General features: G+C 44.1%; 1 protein-coding gene across 2 annotated transcripts; it reads left to right on the top strand.

The window, feature by feature from the left end:
• Nucleotides 1–227: 227 nt before the first annotated feature.
• On the top strand, nt 228–17,514 carry LOC139745822 (UDP-glycosyltransferase UGT5-like). 2 transcript variants are annotated; one of them, XM_071656409.1, is made up of 11 exons: nt 228–366; nt 2,697–2,846; nt 2,959–3,240; nt 5,557–5,750; nt 9,265–9,360; nt 9,677–9,770; nt 10,067–10,158; nt 13,405–13,538; nt 14,978–15,197; nt 16,048–16,191; nt 16,891–17,514. In XM_071656409.1, the coding sequence occupies exons 2-11, from the start codon at nt 2,697–2,699 to the stop codon at nt 17,033–17,035; spliced, it is 1,551 nt and encodes a 516-aa protein (XP_071512510.1). In that variant the 5' UTR covers nt 228–366; the 3' UTR covers nt 17,036–17,514. The 2 variants fall into 2 exon arrangements, with proteins under 2 accessions (XP_071512510.1, XP_071512509.1); XM_071656408.1 differs by having other exon boundaries at nt 230–362.
• The last annotated feature ends 2,092 nt before the right edge of the window (nt 17,515–19,606 follow it).

The following is a 19,606-nucleotide window of genomic DNA, read 5'->3' as shown; positions in this document are numbered from 1 at the left end:
GCTTTGTGCACCATATGATGTTTTCCAGTGCCTAGAACAGAAGAAATTTTAAGATGTTCGCAAGGTTGTCGACAAACCCTTGCGTGAAAAGCATATGTCAATACGCGATCAAAAAGAATCTTACTTGCCCAGTGCCACAGTGAACTGATGTTTTGACGTGAAGCTGATAGTACTCGTGAGAGAGCCTGACGCCCTGTGCTTAAGTTGGGGTAATTCGTGATTGATAAAGAGATAAGATCGGTACTGCTCTGCTTGATGAGGACACAGCTCTCGTAAGTGGGTGGAGACAGCGGACAGCGATAGGGTGTCGAGTCGAGCGTTCCTTCCTCCAGCTCTTTCTTCAGCGTCCACAACAACAACAGGCATGTGGGTCACTCTGGTCACCTTCAACTTAACGCGACATTTTTGTCACTCGACACCTTGACAGCTCGATCTTTTTTTATATATATCTTAGCGCAAAGGGACTGTCTTACCTTCTCCCCTAAAACCTGTCACAGGCATACGATGATTAACTTGCCATACCGTGTTTGTGAAAGGAGTGGATGGTTGTGTCGACAGTTTAAGGATGTTGTGCTGAATGCCAAGTTTGGGCGACACCTAGCATGCAAATTATTCATGGTTATGACTGACTTCCTTTCCCAGAAGTCCAATCTTATTCCATAATGTTCCTGCAGCGCTCAAGGAGCCGGCCACTTCTACCGGTCGAGGCTGTAGGTCATAATGTGATGTGTGTGCGTCCATGTGTGGGGAGTGCAGAGCAGTTAAGCATGTAACGGTTTGGTGTCTTCGTTGTGTCGTTGCATCGTGGGCGTGAAGTGTCTTGGGATATGTTGAAACGGTGTTGTAAAAGTGTGACTCGTGTTTGTCTGGGGAATGTATCTTCCAGCAGAGTACCTGGGAGAGTTATATATGTGCCTAATTTCATTCCAATTGGCTGGAATATGGCCAAATGAAATGGCAAAAAAAAAAAAGTGCCAGTTTTTGGCGACCCCTGACCCATATTGAGTAGTCAAAACCTGACAGAGTATTAAGTTGATATACTGTACATATAGTGTGAGGGACGTGAACACATCCTTTGGCCCAATTTCATGAACTCGAGTTTATTGGTCATGAGTAGCAATAAGGTATTTCGTCTCTATAGTGAATCTTAACCTCTATAGATGAGTAGAAATATCTCGAGTAACAGGTTTATTCTGTTTATTGTTTAGTATTTTGTCTTTTTCTTGTGAAGGTCATCTGTAGGCAATGTTTCATCGCAAGTTGGTCGAGATGGTGAGGAACAGCAGCCCAATATATGTTACATTTTCTGGTGTCGTTCGAGTTTTGGCTTCGCAAAATCCTTTAAAAGATCCCAGTAGAAACTACAAGATGTCTGGCCGGAGCGAGTTAAGGTAATTACAAATTTGTAGTCTCTCGTCTCCAGTGGTTGAAGGAAGGGCACAAAAAGCTTCATTTCTTGGGGTAGAAAAAAAGAGAGAAGGAAAGTCGAAGAAACGGGGTCAGAGTCTCTGTATCTCCTACTCGCAGTGAGAGGTGGAGATATGATAACAGATAAGGTATTTCATTATATTACATCGCTTCGGCCACGTTTGTCTCTCCTGATACTAGTACAATAATTTCATATCCACGCTGAGGAAACAAGAGGATGAATGAAAAGAAAACGATAGGAAGAAACATCCATTTTCTTTTGTGGCTCGCAGGCAGACGGGTTCGTGTTTCATGCAGCAGTAAAGATACTGTAGAGAAGATGCGCCCACGCGCCCCGGTGCACATACCTGATGATCACTCAAGGTCCAGTACCTGTCATCGTACTGAGGTTGACCACCAGAGCTTCGGACATAGGGAATTACCAACCCCATGATGGCGTACAGGGAGTAAATTCCCTCTCTTGGTGCAGCAACACCTCCGTTATCTGTGACCAGAGTACAATAATGACTCTCGAGTCGATGCCTCTGATACAACTCTTGCTTCTGTAGCGGATGATGCATTTGGTACATTCGGATGCCTGTGGTACAATTCATGCCTTGGGAAAAAGGAATACGGTAACAGTGAATTCTGCCTCTAAGAGAGACTGGGACTCCTGTTTAGATGTCGGAATTGCTTTTCTTCTGAAAAGTTGCTCCGTTTATACAAAGGATTAATCCATCCTTGTATGGTATTTCTCTCGCATCTGGGGTGGTTTTAGCCCTGCATCCTTACGTGACAGAGTTGAGTCCAAAGCGATCCAACTTATGTACTCTTCTAAACTTAACCCGCTTGCCTTACGCCGCAATATTGCTTCAGATACAGCCTTGGTTTTTGCTCACGAGAGCTGGCTGCTTGTGTGCTGGATCACGCAATACTCTGCAGGCGGCTGCGTCATATTGCTATTTTGGCGCATCTGGTATAATTGTGCCGTCTGGCGCATCTGGTATAACTGTGCCGTCTGGCGCATCTGGTATAAGTGTGCCGTCTGACGCATCTGGTATAACTGTGCCGTCTGGCGCATCTGGTATAACTGTGCCTTCTGGCGCATCTGGTACAACTGTGCCTTCTGGCGCATCTGGTATAACTGTACCGTCTGGCGCATCTGGTATAACTGTACCGTCTGGCGCATCTGGTATAACTGTGCCTTCTGGCGCATCTGGTATAACTGTGCCTTCTGGCGCATCTTTAATGCGTCCCTTAACGCTCACTAAACACTCTCCTGTCGACAGATGCGGTGGTGGAGCGTGGCAGTGGTGGCCGTGGTGATGGCGACGGCCGCGGAGGGCGCCCGGGTCCTCATGCTGTCCCCCTTCCTCACCAAAAGCCACAGGGTCTTCTTCATAGCCGTCGCTGAAGCCCTGGCGGCCAGGAACCACACGGTCAGTATCCCCGCCGTTAGGGGGTGGGGGATGATAAAAATGATTTAACCTTTCACCTCTCTCATTATCATAACCCACATTCTCACGGCACTGGAAATCACACTGATGACAGGTGACGTATCTGACGGGACTGAAAGCGACGACGAAGCCCAGCTCGAACATCCACGAAGTGTTTGTGCCGAATGTCAACGTCTTCACCAACCTCTCCACGAACAGTTTGTTTAACGTCGATATGGTCACGGTGACCCACTACTTTGGGCCTTACATGCCCAAGGCCTGCGCTGATGCCTTATCCTCCCAGGAAATGCAGAGGATTCAAGAGGAGGAGTTTGATGTGGTCGTTATGAGTGCCTTTGGGGCGGAATGCTTTTACCCATACATCCACAGCTTACAGGTAAGGTAACCACTGACGTATTTTAGATCGTTGTATAAGACTGTAACCATCAGACAACTGCATTCAACATAAATCATGAATATGGTATACTGTGTCTTACTATATAGACCTATGTCAGTATTCTTTTAGATGTCGGTCTAAGATGACCATACACTTGTAGGTCACACACTAAAACCTTATCTAGGTAATGGGTACGCTCTTCAAAGGAGGCTTGAGGTAAAGCCACGAAAATGTCTCTCTCTGTTGATTGCAGGGGAAGGTTTTAAGTGCTGGAGAATCTGGGTATGGTGTCTGTTGGAGAGCTTTCTTGGGTGCAGTGTGAGGCAAGTCGAGGAAGAGAAAGATGGGAAAAGAGGAGAGTAACAGTCCCTTAGAGCTCATCCCAGGTACTCCCTTGTGATTGTGATGTACCTTTATCCTCTGCGTATAAATTAGAAAGAAGTATTACCGCACCCAACCCAGCCGCTTCTATTATCAGTTGACTAAGAGGATCATTCACACTGTACCATAAGTGGACGTTGTATTTATCCAGCGACCTCTCCTACCCAAGACATAGAGCTCGAGGTAGACCCCCCCCCCCCCCCCAACACACACACACACACACACATACACACACACACACACACACACACACACATTTTCCCATCACTGTTCTTAGACGACCTCGTTATAAACCATTAATCTCCTGTCGTATATCCCTCCCGTGTCACACTCGTGTACGACTTGCTTCTCTGGCATACTCCCCGACACTTCGGGCGTTTCTCGGTCGAGTCTTCCACTAGACCTGTGTCATCTGCAAACAGCGATCAGCTCACTTCCTAGCTCCTTACACCCACCCTTGGAGTACCGTTCACCAGCACTTCTAAGACACTGGTATTCGCCTCTCTCACCAACCCGTCCAGGGAATAGATTTAGCCGTCACGGTAACATCAAATGTTCACTTGAATCCACTGACTCGCCATCCTTCCTAATTGGACACACGCCTACTTCTACAAAAGAGAACCTCTTTGCGTCAAGAGTGGCTTTCTTCCCGCACTGCCTGGCACCTTCCACAAGGCATCTCTGTCACCCCTATCATACTCTTTCTCCAGGTCCATTAACGCTGCATATTAATCCATTTCTTTCCTCAGGTATATCACGTACAATTCTTTTTCTTCAAACAGATACAGATACCTAGTCCGCTCATCCTGAAACTATGTTGCTCCTCGCTAGTCTGATACTTTGTGCATGCCATTACCCTCCCAGTCACTACTCTCCTTACACTATGCCAGCTGTATTCGTCAGACTTTTACCTCTGTCATTCGAGCATTCACTTTTGTCCTCATTGCTCTCATACGATTCCATTATACACGCATTCTGCCAGTCCTAAGGCACGTAACCTTGAGCCATATGTACACTGAAAAGTCTAAGTAGCTAATGAATAATTCTCATCTCCCCTTTTCTTGAGAAAACGGTTGCATTTCCAATTATTCCTACGTCTTTGTCAGATTTCATATCATGCAAAGCTTTCACCACCACCTCTCTTTTCACCAAACCGTTCGTCGTGAATATCCTGCACTGCATACGATTTAGGCCAAAACACCCCACGTCAGACCTCCAGTATCTTAGATATTTAACATTTATTCAAGATACTCATTCCCGTCTCTATCTAACCTCCTCTTTGCTTGTTACCTTTTCCCCATCTACTACGACAACTACTACTACTACTACTACTACTACTACTACTACTACTACTACTACTACTACTAACCCCCCCCCCCCCCCCCGCGCACTGACTATCCTATCTTTTCTTCTGTTCTCTTCAAAATATTCTCCTCCTTCCAAAACGTTTGCCGAAACTGTCTCCCACAGTTTCTCATTTTCCCTCTTGTCTCTGCGTCTGCACCTTCCTGTTGACCTCCTACCCCTTTTTCTTATACAGCTCCTAATCACACGCACTCCTTCCTTGTCGATACCGACAATCAACCTCTCATTTTCTCTTTCACTAGCAAATGAACTTCCTCATCCCACTTCTCATTACCTTTTCTCGTATGCCTATCTCCCACCTCACGCATACGACATGCTTCGTTCGCTCATGTAGGCATTATTTCCTTACGTACCTTCCACACATCGCTCACTCTCCTTCCTTCACTCGTGCCATTCTTCACTCTTGGTATCCCTGCACACAAACCTCTTCTTTTTTTTTCAAGCTCATTCTCTTTCACTACCGTCTTCCCACTCATATTATTTCCTCTTTTGGGGTGATTTTCTACATTTCCGAGGGGGGGGTTTTGACCTACTCACAACATCTCCCAACCAGTTTGCGATGATTTCCAGGTGCCTTACATTCACATGTCCGCGAATGGTATGTTTGGAGTTTACAACTACATGGCAGGTAACCCACACTTCTCGTCTCTCGTCATCAACCGTTTGCTGGACTTGGAGTACCCGATGACCCTGGTCGACAGGCTGTTCAACACCGTCATAGAGATTGGGGGAATAACCTGGTGCACATGGGACCTTTACCCAAGGTGAGGCTGGCTCGTCTTCTCAGATCTGCGTCTCTCGTTTTCCACCAACCTCTCACGTCATACATTCACCTAATGATGATTTGATGATTCAAGCAAAATCTTTATATATATATATATATATATATATATATATATATATATATATATATATATATATATATATATATATATATATATATATATATTTTATCCCTGGGGATAGGGGAGAAAGAATACTTCCCACGTATTCCCTGCGTGTCGTAGAAGGCGACTAAAAGGGAAGGGAGCGGGGGGCTGGAAATCCTCCCCTCTCAATTTTTTTTTTTTTTTAATTTTCCAAAAGAAGGAACAGAGAAGGGGGCCAGGTGAGGATATTCCCTCAATGGCCCAGTTCTCTGTTCTTAATGCTACCTCGCTAACGCGGGAAATGGCGAATAGTTTGAAAAAAAAAAAAAAAAAAAAATATATATATATATATATATATATATATATATATATGTATATTTCTTATTTTTGTTTATAGTTTTATATTTATACAGTACGTGGAGTTATGTAATCCCCATCTCTCTCTCTCTCTCTCTCTCTCTCTCTCTCTCTCTCTCTCTCTCTCTCTCTCTCTCTCTCTCTCTCTCTCTCTCTCGTGTGATGTATGTGTGTGTGTGTGTGTGTGTGTGTGTGTGTAATTGCCTGTTTGTAGTCTACAGGGAGGATGCCGTAGGTTCGAGGGTTCTCCATTTCTTTACTGTCATAGAAAATCTTAAAGCATCAGCGTGCCGGATGCATTTGCTCTATGCTCATTCATTTCAGTCCGTACATCCATCACTTCCATAAAGGAAAAATATGTCTCTCCATGTTTTTTTTTTTTCCACAAATTTCTTGCTTAGTTTTGTCATGTCCTTTGGCTGCTCCATCTCTACATCATTCGATAAACTACTCTTTCTCTACGTCCCCAATCCAGGATAAAAGCTTAGGAGATGTGGTCAGGTCACCCCTCATTCTTTTCCTTCCATGTTGGACAAATTTAAAGCCACCAGCTTTTCCCCGCAACTCAGCTCTCCTAAATCTGGTATCATCTTTGTTGCCCTCCTTTGGACCTTCTCTGTTGCAACGTTATCCTTCTTTCGGTGCGGTGACCCAAACCAAAAGACATCGTGTTGTTTTGGCCTTATGTCAGACTTTAACAGCTTGCTGGCCTTTCCAAAATTCATGAACCTGAATGCAGTTCTAATATTTGTCAGCCGACAGTTGGTGTTTTTTAAGTATTCTCTTAAGGTTGGACTCTGGCAACATACTAGGAATGATGTCGACTCCTTAGTCTTTGTTACACACACACACACGCAGATTACTGCTGCTTATTTCTTACTAGACAATATTCATTGCGATGCCTTATTCCGCTGTGGCCCATACTCTTTTCTTTTCATTTACTCGTGTTGAATTTGCTCAAAAATGTGTCAGACCAATTTTGGAGTCTTTGTAGATCCCCTTCAGATTGATTCAATCCTCCTCGCTTTGCACTTCCCTATGTATCATCTGCAAACACAGATAGATAGGATTCTATGCCATCTAGGAAGTCATTTGCTGAGATTAAGAAGAGCATTGGCCCTGAAAAAGAACCTTGCGAGACGCCACTGGTGACCAGAGGCGGACCCGACACATGATGCTTCTCTTACCTCTACCCACTCACGTTGTGATTTCCTCTCTACCACCCTCACCACTCCACCAACCCCTGCCCATGATGATTCCACCTCTGGCAGTTAAGTCATTAGCAAGTAATGGGTATTATCATCCATCATTAGTTCAATAAAAGCCACTTGCATTCATGAATTTGTATGATTTCCAGCTTGAGTCAAGGTAGTGTCATTGTCTCGGTCACACGGCCTGAGCTCGAAGAACGGCTCTGCCCACACCTGCTTGGCTTCGAACTCACGAGTTGAAACTGAGTCACGTGCATATGCCACGGAGAGGGAAGGAGAGACATCGCATGTTGTTGTTAGTTTGCCGAAACCGAAGTTAACACCACATATAGCGAGACGTTGTGGGTACTGGTAACGACCTTGGTGTAGAAATAGAAAGAAGAAAACTCTGGACTGTGAAAGGAAGCTTCGAAGTAGCTAGTCGAAACTCCCTGGGCTCACGCCCCTCAGAAGGAGAGGACTGACAACACCTTACTCTCCCGGTTGGGAGATGGGGCGGCTGTACATGGCTTCTGTTATCTGTAGTCTTGTGGGGGTCGTGACATGTCTCATAGTATTGTCGGGTTTTCGTCAAAATGCTGACGAGTGAGGTTCCTTTTATGATACTCTTGCATAGGTAGTTTAGGGCCTCCAGTATTGAAGATGCAGTGGTCATACCGATGTGGTTCACGTTCTTTTGAAGCTTACAACCTTCAACTGGGCTTGAAAACTACTTGAAAACTACATTGGTTGATTGTAGTGGGTCATTGTTCTGTGTGAGACTGTTACTAGTAATGTACTCACTGGTTTTCTTGTTCTCGTAGTAAATATCAAGGCTGAGTCGATCTTCAGGGATGTTCTAGGTATTGTTCCTATATATTACCTCCTTTGGGATGCGTTCGTCTGTCCGATATTAGACATTTGACTCACACTTTATCTGATGAAGCAAAATGTGTAATATGAGAAAGATTGATGCAGAAAAAAGTGGGCGAATGTTACATATGCATCAGTCTTTAACGAACAGTGTATTTAAGATAGTTTTCTGCCTGCATACATATATATATATATATATATATATATATATATATATATATATATATATATATATATATATATATATATATATCATCCCTGGGGATAGGGGATTAAGAATACTTCCCACGTATTCCCTGCGTGTCGTAGAAGGCGACTAAAAGGGGAGGGAGCGGGGGGCTGGAAATCCTCCCCTCTCGTTTTTTTTTTTTTTTTTTTAATTTTCCAAAAGAAGGAACAGAGGGGACCAGGTGAGGATATTCCAAAAAAGGCCCATTCCTCTGTTCCTAACGCTACCTCGCTAACGCGGGAAATGGCGAATAGTTTAAAAGAAAAAGAAAATATATATATATATATATATATATATATATATATATATATATATATATATATATATATATATATATATATATATATATATATATATATCCCAGCTTAAGCCAAGTACCAGTTTATCTAACATCTCCGAGAGGAGGAGTATCGGATGAGTTGTCTGTGGGCTGACTGCCAATCCTGTGATTCGAACTCGGCTGGGCATGACTCATGGTATATGTGTGTGTGTATGTGTGTGTGTGTGTGTGTGTGTGTGTGTGTGTGTGTGTTTTAGTGCCAGTGATTGTCTGCGGTCCTAGTGAATTCTTGCTGTATTACTGAACGATGTGTCATTACTAAGAGAAGCAATGTGAGCTTTGTGTCACCAGAAGATATCCACATTGCACCATGATACTTGTTAGTGTAGGGGGTAAGTGAAGCTCCGTACTCACCGTGTCTGCGTGAGTGACGACATGAACAGCGTTCCGGCACCATAGTTTCTTTCCACTTGTCACCAGGGTCGAGGAGGAGTGTCGCAAGCGTCACCTGTGGACAGAGGACGCCCCGAGCCTTACCGAGATGAGTTTGAATGGCAGTCTCTTCATCATTAACAGGTATGCTTGTCCTCCCGTCTCTCTGAGGCGTGAATACTCTTGCTGTATCTGTGTGTCACACCTGTGCTCAGTGTGTTATCCAGCCTTCTCTGTAGCTTATCGTAATGGTCAATCAAAAGTAGCACAGACAGATAAGGGAAGACGTAGTCAGTCCAACGATATCGAGCTCAACTTGTAAAAAAAAAAGTCTCCCGTCTTTCGTTCTTGAGTGTCACCAGATCAAGCCAGACTCGGCGAGTTTGCTGATCAGATTATGTACCATCAGCGCTGAGGGAGCATGATAGATGACTCAGGTGTGTTGCCCGCCTCCCTACAGCGTGCAGTCGCTGGAGACGCCGATCGTTCCTTATGTGCCGACGGTGGTCCACGCGGGCGGCCTCCACTGTCGACCTCCCCAGCCTCTCCCTCAGGTCAGTACCTCCTCCACTGTGGTGGCAAGACCCACGTGTTGACGTAACATTTAATGCACGGGTTTTCAGACGCGGGTTCATGGGACACACACACACACACACACACACACACACACACACACACCTAAAGTTTCATCGTCCCAGTTCGCGCCAGTTCGAAGCTTTACCGATCCCTCACCGTCCTGTGGAGACGAAGAACCTGGGACGGTACGGCTTCGTTCAGGCCTGCTGTAGGAACGTTTACCCACCCACCCCACGACTGTATGTGTTACACTGACCCACCTGTATACCCTCAGGATCTGGAGGAGTGGGTTGCGGGCGCGGGAGACAGCGGCTTCATCTTCTTCAGCGTTGGTACGGTTGTCAATTCGTCGTTCATACCAGAGAAGTGAGTGGAGTGTACCATACATACATTTAAGAATAAGACTTGATAAATACTTCGCTTTTCAGGTCCACGACTTTTCATTATTTTCTTTTTTTTTTTCGCCTCCATAGTCACATTGACAACGTGCAGGGTATTCTTTTTGAGACACATGTACGTCCTCTGACTTTTATCACACTAATCTATGAGTGTCGGATATCTACCGCTGTCACAAAGTGCATCGAATGGACCCAGTTATCTGTTGCTCTCTGAATTCCTTTCTATTCCTTTCTATCATATACCTTTGTAGACTTCTGTATACTGTCTCTTTGACTTATTCCACACACCGGATATTTGATATTGTGAAAGTATATCTTTATAGCTTTTCTGACAAGTTTCTAGCATCATTTCTTATCGTGATCTCTAGTTGGTCTTATTTTGCATTTCTTAAAGAACTCTTCACTGTCGCTGTCCTCAGGACACTTGAGAAACTTGAAGGATACGATCAGATCTGCCTATGTTCTTCTCTCTTCCACGGGGAAAGGGTAGGGGGCAGAATTGAAGCGCCTTTTAACCCCTCTGCGTAGTTCAATCCTCTTATTACGGGCACCATTATATTCTTGAAGTGAGGCGACCAAACATGAGAAGTGCGTAACTCGTGGGACGTCTCTACGTATATCTACTTACCTAAATGCAGTTCCTGTATTTACCAGCAGCCAGTCTGTAGGGTTCTGGCAACAGAGTGGACACTTTGTCGAACCACAAATCCCTCTCACAGACATATTGATGTTGCTCGTAATCCACCACATCAAAATCATTGAGAGGTCCACTTCACAGTGTTTTTCTTCATCATTTTGTAACTGGTAACCGACTTCGAAGTGTTTGACCATCATTTTGTATCTGATAACGTTGGACGTTATCCCTGATGTATCACACTAACTGTGGGGCTTGTCTGAATCCTTTCGAGAAGCTGGTGCAATCCTCGTCCTTCCTCAACTTCTCTCGAGATTCTAAAATCATCCACAAGCATCTCCAAGTTTGAATCCAGTCCCTGTGCAAGTTATTTAGGTTGGTATAGGTATAGAAAAAGAAGAAACACCACAGCTCTTAAATCAGTGCCCTTTGCTAAGCCATAGGTGAACCAAACCCATTTTGAAAAGGCTCCACTAAAATATGGACCATCGATGTGGCAGTGCGTTTTGGCACTCCAGGAACATCATCCATCTAGCCATCTCTCTCGTCTTTAGACAGCGCTCTCTCTCTTCTCTCTCTCTCTCTCTCTCTCTCTCTCTCTCTCTCTCTCTCTCTCTCTCTCTCTCTCTCTCTCTCTCTCTCTCTCTCTCTCTCAGAATACTGAGAGATTTATTATGCACGACCACCCATCGCTGAACCTAAGTTCCGTCTCGTATACTTTCGTCCTTACGAGTAATCCTCTATTATCGCTTCTGTCGTTGTATGAACAACACTTGTCAGAGATAATGGTAATTCGGCGCAAATTCTTCATCTACTCTCCTAAAAAAAAAAAAACAGGTACGACATGCACTCTCCTCCGTTCCCTTTTCCAGCATGATTTTGGACAGTATTTCAAGCGACCTGTCGAGCCATTTCTGCATACACTTGAAGCACTAACGGAAACACTTCCTCAGGACCAATATTCTGTTTGTGGACCCAAAGCTTCCAGTAGCATACATAATGTCTTGTTTTGTTTTTGTGTTTTTTTACAATGTGATGCTTTTCATGCATGTTATGCTGACCTCCACTAGGAATACACTGATAAAGTTATCATCCAATTCTTCTATAACTTACAGAGTCCTTAAGAAGTTCAAAGGCAAATGATTCTGGCATAAGATGTACTACCTGTGGGAATGTTTTGGCATAAGATGTACTACCTGTGGGAATGTTTTGGCATAAGATGTACTGCCTGTGGGAATGTTTTGGCATAAGATGTACTACCTGTGGGAATGTTTTGGCATAAGATGTACTGCCTGTGGGAATGTTTTGGCATAAGATGTACTACCTGTGGGAATGTTTTGGCGTAAGATGTACTACCTGTGGGAATGTTTTGGCATAAGATGTACTGCCTGTGGGAATGTTTTGGCATAAGATGTACTACCTGTGGGAATGTTTTGGCATAAGATGTACTACCTGTGGGAATGTTTTGGCATAAGATGTACTACCTGTGGGAATGTTTTGGCATAAGATGTACTACCTGTGGGAATGTTTTGGCATAAGATGTACTACCTGTGGGAATGTTTTGGCATAAGATGTACTACCTGTGGGAATGTTTTGGCATAAGATGTACTACCTGTGGGAATCTTTTGGAGCGAAATTAGCATGGCCACTTGACTATTAGTTAAAGAACTTTTGTTTGCTGTTTTCGTGAACTCCAGTCTATATGCTTTATTTTGCCGAAAGAAATGAATGATCTCAGATATCTGAAGTGTTGGCAAATGGATATCTTTGGATGTTTCAGAAGATGGAGGTACCAGTGAGGTATACTTGTTAAGTCTTGTTCGCTAGACGCTTACAAACATCACTCTCCATGATGTACTTTGGTCTGTGTGTGTGTGTGTGTGTGTCACCCCGTCAAGATAATGTCCTGAAGTGATATTGCCATCTCCACGTGGTATGTCATGAGTTGTATGTGTCGCCTTTTCTTGATATGTCTTGAACATATGTCACTCTCTCATGACCTGCATAAACCTGTCACCTCTTCATTCACCTTCCTCGACCTGTGTCACGCCAAGACGTGCTGTAACCTCTGTCATTTTAACACTAATCTTCCTTCACTTCTGTCGACTCCTCACATCCTACCTTGACCTCTGTCGACCCTTCACATCCTACCTTCACCTCTGTCGATCCTTCACATCCTACCTTGACCTCTGTCGACCCTTCACATCCTACCTTGACCTCTGTCGACCCTTCACATCCTACCTTGACTTCTGTCGCCTTTTCACATCCTACCTTGACCTCTGTCAACCCTTCACATCCTACTTTGACCTCTGTCGACCCTTCATATCCTACTTTGACCTCTGTCGACTCTTCACATCCTACCTTGACCTCTGTCGACCTTTCACATCCTACCTTGACCTCTGTCAACTCTTCCCATCCTACCTTGACCTCTGTCAACTCTTCACATCCTTCCTTAACCTCTGTCAACTCTTCCCATCCTACCTTGACCTCTGTCGACCCTTCACATCCTACTTTGACCTCTGTCGACCCTTCACATCCTACTTTGACCCGTGTCACCACGTGACCCCTACATGTCAACAGGCACCGGAACGCGCTGCTGCGGGTGTTCGCGTCTCTGGAGCAGCGCGTCCTGTGGAAATGGGACCAGGACACCATGAAGGACCTGCCTCCCAACGTTCGCCTGGCGAGATGGCTCCCTCAACAGGACATCCTCGGTCAGTGAACTCAATAACTTCACTTCTTTATTGGATTTGCCGGAATATATGACTATCAGCATCACTTGCGCTTTAATACTGCGTTAATTTCCGTTCACTAGCGATTGATGAATTGCCATACTGCCTTCTCCAGAGCCTCGTCAATATATGGTCTTATGTGGGTCTCTCTTCGTGTTTCCTCAACAACTTCTTTTCCTCTGAGATGGCCTCCCAGGGACTATAAGTCCTTATGGTCTTTTGTGAGTCTCTCTTCGTGTTTCCTCAACAACTTCTTTTCCTCTGAGATGGTCTCCCAGGGACTATAAGTCCTTATGGTCTTTTGTGGGTCTCCCTTCATGTTTCCTCAACAACGTCTTACTCTCTGAGATGGTCTTCTAGGGACTATAAGTCCTTATGGTCTTATGCGGGTCTCTCTTCGTGTTTCCTCAACAACTTCTTACTATTTGAGATGGTCTCCCAGGGACTATAAGTCCTTATAGTCTTTTGCGAGTCTCTCTTCGTGTTTCCACAATAACTTCTTACTCTCTGAGATGGTCTCCCAGTGACTATAAGTCCTTATGGTCTTTTTTGGGTCTCTCTTAGTGTTATCCAACAACTTCTTACTCTGAGATGGTCTCCCAGGGACTGTAAGACCTTCTTACGCGCTTAGCTTCATATAAGAATGTAATCCTTAACTGGTAAAGGACCACGGCCGTACATGTACGTTCTGTGTTAGGGAGACCATAGCTATGCTTGCCCGTATTGCCTCTACCCTCACTTACTCTCGAAGGTGCGCTTTATCGACGTGTTGAGGTGTCCTTTGTCACAAGCAGCTATGAACAGCATCGGAGGAGCAAGAATCCTAGAGTTCCTGTGACCCATTTAACGTAATATCTTACCTTGTAGGGAACCCTAGCTCTTCTTTTCAGTCGCTCCCTTACACCGTCGTTTAAACTGATGTAGTCGTTGAAGCTCTGATTATGATGCTCATGAGTCGGCGGATTTTGCAGTGATGGCATTGAAAAAAAAAAAAAAAAAGTTGATCTTAGGCAGCGCGCCTTATTGGAAACGTCTAAACTGCACTAAATAAAGACAATTTACTAGATATTTTCTCTTGTCTTTAATTTTTTTACGATGTTTCCTGTAAGTGTTAAAACTAGGGTATTCTTTTGCTTCTTTCTCTTTTTTTTGTGGATTCCGATCCTAAAGCCCCCACCATAATTTCCAGGGCAGCGTTCTACAGTGCGTTTAAACAAGCACATCATTTATCATCTAATCAAGCGAGAACCCGAACATTTCGTAAACACAGTTGGCATCATTGCGATAAATAGCTGTCGGTGTCATGTGGCTATAACATATGTGTGGATATATTTTCTTTCTCCTCTTTGAATTGCTTCATATCTATAGCCTTTCCAGGGGTGTGGTGCTTCCTGTCTGTCATGATATGTCTGTACGATCAGGTCACCCTCGCCTGTGTCTGTTCATCTCGCATGGCGGTCTGTTGAGCATCCAGGAGGCGACCTATCACGGCGTGCCGCTCCTGGGTCTGCCAGTCTACATGGACCAGTATTACAACCTGCGGCAGGTACAGCGCCAGGGTTGGGGCCGTGTCCTGCGCTGGGAAGACCTCGCCTTCGACACCTTGCGACAGAATATCCTCGACCTCATCCACGACTCGAGGTAAGAATCATTCGTCCTGGCGAAGGGAGGGTCAGTGGCTGGAGGTTGTATACTAGCTTCAGAATTGGTCTGTATGTACAGTCCTACACTATGACACCTCTCCTGACGTGTCGCATTTCTCTCAATACCGTTGGGACACGACGGTACGACACTTGGACACGTCGCTTCGATTCTCGAGCACGACGGTACTAACCCTTAAGGACGAGGATGCGACTTTTGCTTCCGATGTCCAGGCCTTGGACGACCTTGCCCTCTGACCGCCAGGTCAAGGAACAAGGCCATCATACCCAAGGGTTATACCGTCGTGCTCAAAGAATCAAGCGAAAAAAAATTTTCAAGATGTGTCCGAGTATCAAGGAGCCATTGATGATACAGTAATATTTTGACACTTGAGAATGTTAAACGAAGAAAAAAGATATAGTTCCTTTGAATTGTCGAGTGGATTCCTCCAGCATAGGCTCGTACTTGAAGAGGCCAACATGCGTTAGCGAATGTAATATATGTCTCCATCCATCATACCAAGACTCATCAACATCACTTAGAGGCTGTTGCAGTTTTCTTTCCCTCTTCTATAGATATTACTTTGGTCTCTGATTTTCCTTTCCCTGGTCCTTTGCCTTTTTATCACCTACACTGGAAGAGGTCTCCTGGTCCATACGCGGAGCTTACAACTTCAAAAGAAAACGCCATTCGAACCATAATCCACAGTGCACATCTTATGGTTTAACCAAAACACACACATCGTATGGTATCCTCTCACTGCACAGTTACACGGGAGCTCCACAGTGCAGTTAGCGTAACGTAACATGTCGCACTCCTTGATGTATATCACTATGTGGGTTGTACACAGAGTGCGGCAGAAGGTGTTGCAGCGGAGGGAAGTGATGCGGGACCAGCCCATGCCGATGGGGCGATGGGTGAGCTACTGGGTGGAGTACGTCATAAGGCACGGGGGCGCCCCACACCTCCGCTCCCCCGCCTTGACCATGCCCTGGTGAGTGTCAGTATACCCCCATGTTCTCGATCATACCTCATGGACTTGAGTATACCTCATGTTCTCGATCATACCTCGTGGACTTGAGTATATCCCATGTTCTCGATCATACCTCATGGACTTGAGTATACCTCATGTTCTCGATCATACCTCGTGGACTTGAGTATACCCCCATGTTCTCGATCATACCTCATGGATTTGAGTATAAACCATGTACTTTAGTCTACCTCATGGATGTAAGTATACCTCAAGGGCTTGGGTATACCCTCCATGGCCTGGTGAGTACCGACAAGCCCTGATGGGTGTCGTAATTCTCTGTTCAAACTCTGATGACCTAACCTAACCCTGACCACCCTACCCTGTGTCACGGTAAGAGTCTAATAAAGTCTAACCTTTGTCGTACCTGGTGTATATATCACTCGCCTCATATCAAATCGTACTGACTCGTAATGAATATCACATGAAATATACATTTTTCATATAAACCTACTGCCTTTATATATATATATATATATATATATATATATATATATATATATATATATATATATATATATATATATATATATATATGTAAAGAAAATGATAATGATTCACTATTTCTAGATCATAAGGGAAACTAACGTGTGATGACTCCAACATCTTCCATCCTTTGTAACCTGTGTTTGTGTGTGTGTGTGTGTGTTTGTGTGTGTGCAGGTACCAGCTGTACAACGTGGACGTGTGGCTTGTGGTGGTAGTGGTGGTGGTGCTGGTGGTAGCGGTGGTCGCCCTCCTCACCTTCAAGCTGCTCCTCGCCCTCTGGTCCTACCTCTCTTCCTTCAGGAAGCGTAAACAAGAATGATCCCCAGCTGGACATTCCCACAGCGCAACGAGTTCCTCGCATTCTTTTTTCTTTATCTATATATGTATATATATACAGTGACGGACATGAGCCCGGGCTGAGGCGTGCCCCTAGTCAAGACCATCTCGGGTGTAAGAAGAAAAAAAGGATAAGAAAAAGAAAGTCGAGATTAATCAGGTATTTGTAGACCTGAGTCTTTGAGGAAGGAAGGTTATGTGAAGAGGGAAAGACAGATGAAGGAAGAGAAGTCCACAGCTTAGCTATTCAAGGGAAAGGCATCATTACAACCTACCATGAACTTATTGTTGATAAGATTTGTAAAATGATAAGTTTATGAACGCTCGTTGTATGTTTTGGACAATCACATGTTTACCAAATGGCGTCCTAGCTTCGTCTCTTCGATGTGTATCAATTGACTTATATTTTTCTCTTGTGTCTCCCCTGATGATGTGATTATTACACGAAAGTGCACTTGGGAAGTTTTCGTGTTTCATTTTTCCCGTGGACTTATAGGAATATATATATATATATATATATATATATATATATATATATATATATATATATATATATATATATATATATATATATATATATATTATCCCTGGGGATAGGGGAGAAAGAATACTTCCCACGTATTCTCTGCGTGTCGTAGACGGCGACTAAAAGGGAAGGGAGCGGGGGCTGGCAATCCTCCCCTCTCGTTTTCTTTTTTTTTTTTTTTAATTTTCCAAAAGAAGGAACAGAGAAGGGGGCCAGGTGAGGATATTCCCTCAAAGGTCCAGTCCTCTGTTCTTGACGCTTCCTCTCTAACGCGGGGAATGGCGAATAGTATGAAAAAAGAAAAGAAAAAAAAAAATATATATATATATATATATATATATATATATATATATATATATATATATATATATATATATATCGTTAACTTAGGGAAACGGCGAACAAGTATGAAAAAACGAAAAGGAAATAAGGATAGCAGGTGGAAATCTGATGATTTCTTGGTGGAGAAATGACACACGTGAGGGAAGTGATGAAAGCGAGTTGTGTTGCGATAAAACAGGAAGACTTGAGTGATGCACTGCTTACTGTCGGTGTTACAGGAATGGAAAGATTTTCGGGCATCAGTGCTTGATTGTTTGGATGAAAGGTGCCACGCGCGAGATGGGATGTGGATATATATGAAAAAGGGTAGTGTGTTGGAAAGTGGAAGTTGAACCATAGAGAGAGAGAAAAAAATAAAGGTGTATGGACGATAAATATATGGAAGAAGTACATGTGATTGTTATGAACATACAAGTTAAAGTAGCCGAAGGACAAATGGAAGGTATTGGAGTTGAAAAAGAAGGCAGATGATAGATGGGGTAAAACACTGTCGATGAACTTGAGGGAGAATAAGAAAACATTTGGGACGCAGATGAATAGGACAGGGGCAAGAGAACAGAAGAGAGTGGACAAGGAACTGACGATAGACAATGAAGATGGAATATTTTGTAAGATTTGTGAGTGTGGTAGGTCATAGGGAGGCGAACGTGGTGGGCTAGAGACGAGTCACGGAGAATATTATGATAAAAAGAGAGATCATGAAAGTCTTGTGCGAGTCGAAGTGTGGCAAGACAAAACGGGAGTGGATGGCATTGCCGTCGAGTTCATCTGTTAAGAGGGTGACAGTGCTATTGATTGCTTAGTTCGGTTGTTCGACCCTTTTTATGGCCCAAGTTAGGTGCCACAAGAACTGGCAAAAATGTATGCGCAGTGCCCCTCTATAAAGCGCCAGAAGACTAGCAAAATGTATGCGCGGTGGGCTTTTATAAGGGCAAGGAGGACGAGAGTATAAGTCCACTAAGTATACTTTGGTAAGGTGAGCGGAAGAGGGTGGGAGCATGTACGGAGCATCGGACTGTGGAGGAGTAATGGTAGGGTATGTGCGTAACGGGTGTTTACTTTGAAAATGTTGTGATAGGCACTTGAAAACAAAAAAAAGAAAAGGACGAAGCATATAATAAGGCTGATAGAGATGCCTCGCTGAAGGTGCTGCGAATGTATGGAAAGCTACTGAATGCAGCTATAAACTTTACCGAGGAGATCAAGGAGTTTGTTTGAACAGGGAGGGAGGAAGATGAGTGGATCCTAGTAAAGATAAGTGTGCGTGAAGGGTTTTGACGTTACCATGGATCATAAATCTCTACGTGGACGGGGTGGTGAGGAGAGGTAAATACGAAGGTCTTTTGGAGTGAGACTGGTTGGTCTACAGTATGCCGGAGATGGGGACTGGAAAGCGAATCTGTTTCTGTTTGCACATTGACTTTGGTAGCAAACCCCCAAAGCTTGTGTCAGACCCTAAGAGTGAGTGTGAAGGGAATCATTTGAGAATGAAAGTAAACAAAAGTAAGGCAATGAAGTGTTATGAGTGAAGGTAGGGTGAGACAGAATAGTTTGAACATAAGTGAGAGTGGATAGGACATGGGAAGCGGAGTGTTTTAGATATATGGGAGTGAAAGAGGCATTATGTGGAATCATAGGGGCTAAAGGTAGTCATAAGAGTGAAAACTGAATCAAGTTCTTGGGTGC

Source organism: Panulirus ornatus, chromosome 63 (assembly GCF_036320965.1).
Source record: "Panulirus ornatus isolate Po-2019 chromosome 63, ASM3632096v1, whole genome shotgun sequence".
In the NCBI taxonomy this organism is placed as follows: Eukaryota; Metazoa; Arthropoda; class Malacostraca; order Decapoda; family Palinuridae; genus Panulirus; species Panulirus ornatus.
This window is presented reverse-complemented; position numbering and strand designations above follow the sequence as displayed.

What these genes read in the sequence shown, in the direction of transcription:
- LOC139745822 (XM_071656409.1), top strand. Translation starts at nt 2,697, where the DNA reads ATGCGGTGGTGGAGCGTGGCAGTGGTGGCCGTGGTGATGGCGACGGCC. An exon ending in ACATGGGACCTTTACCCAAG is followed by an intron (nt 5,751 to 9,264) that starts GTGAGGCTGGCT and finishes ACTTGTCACCAG; the next exon opens with GGTCGAGGAGGAGTGTCGCA. An exon ending in GACCTCATCCACGACTCGAG is followed by an intron (nt 15,198 to 16,047) that starts GTAAGAATCATT and finishes GGTTGTACACAG; the next exon opens with AGTGCGGCAGAAGGTGTTGC.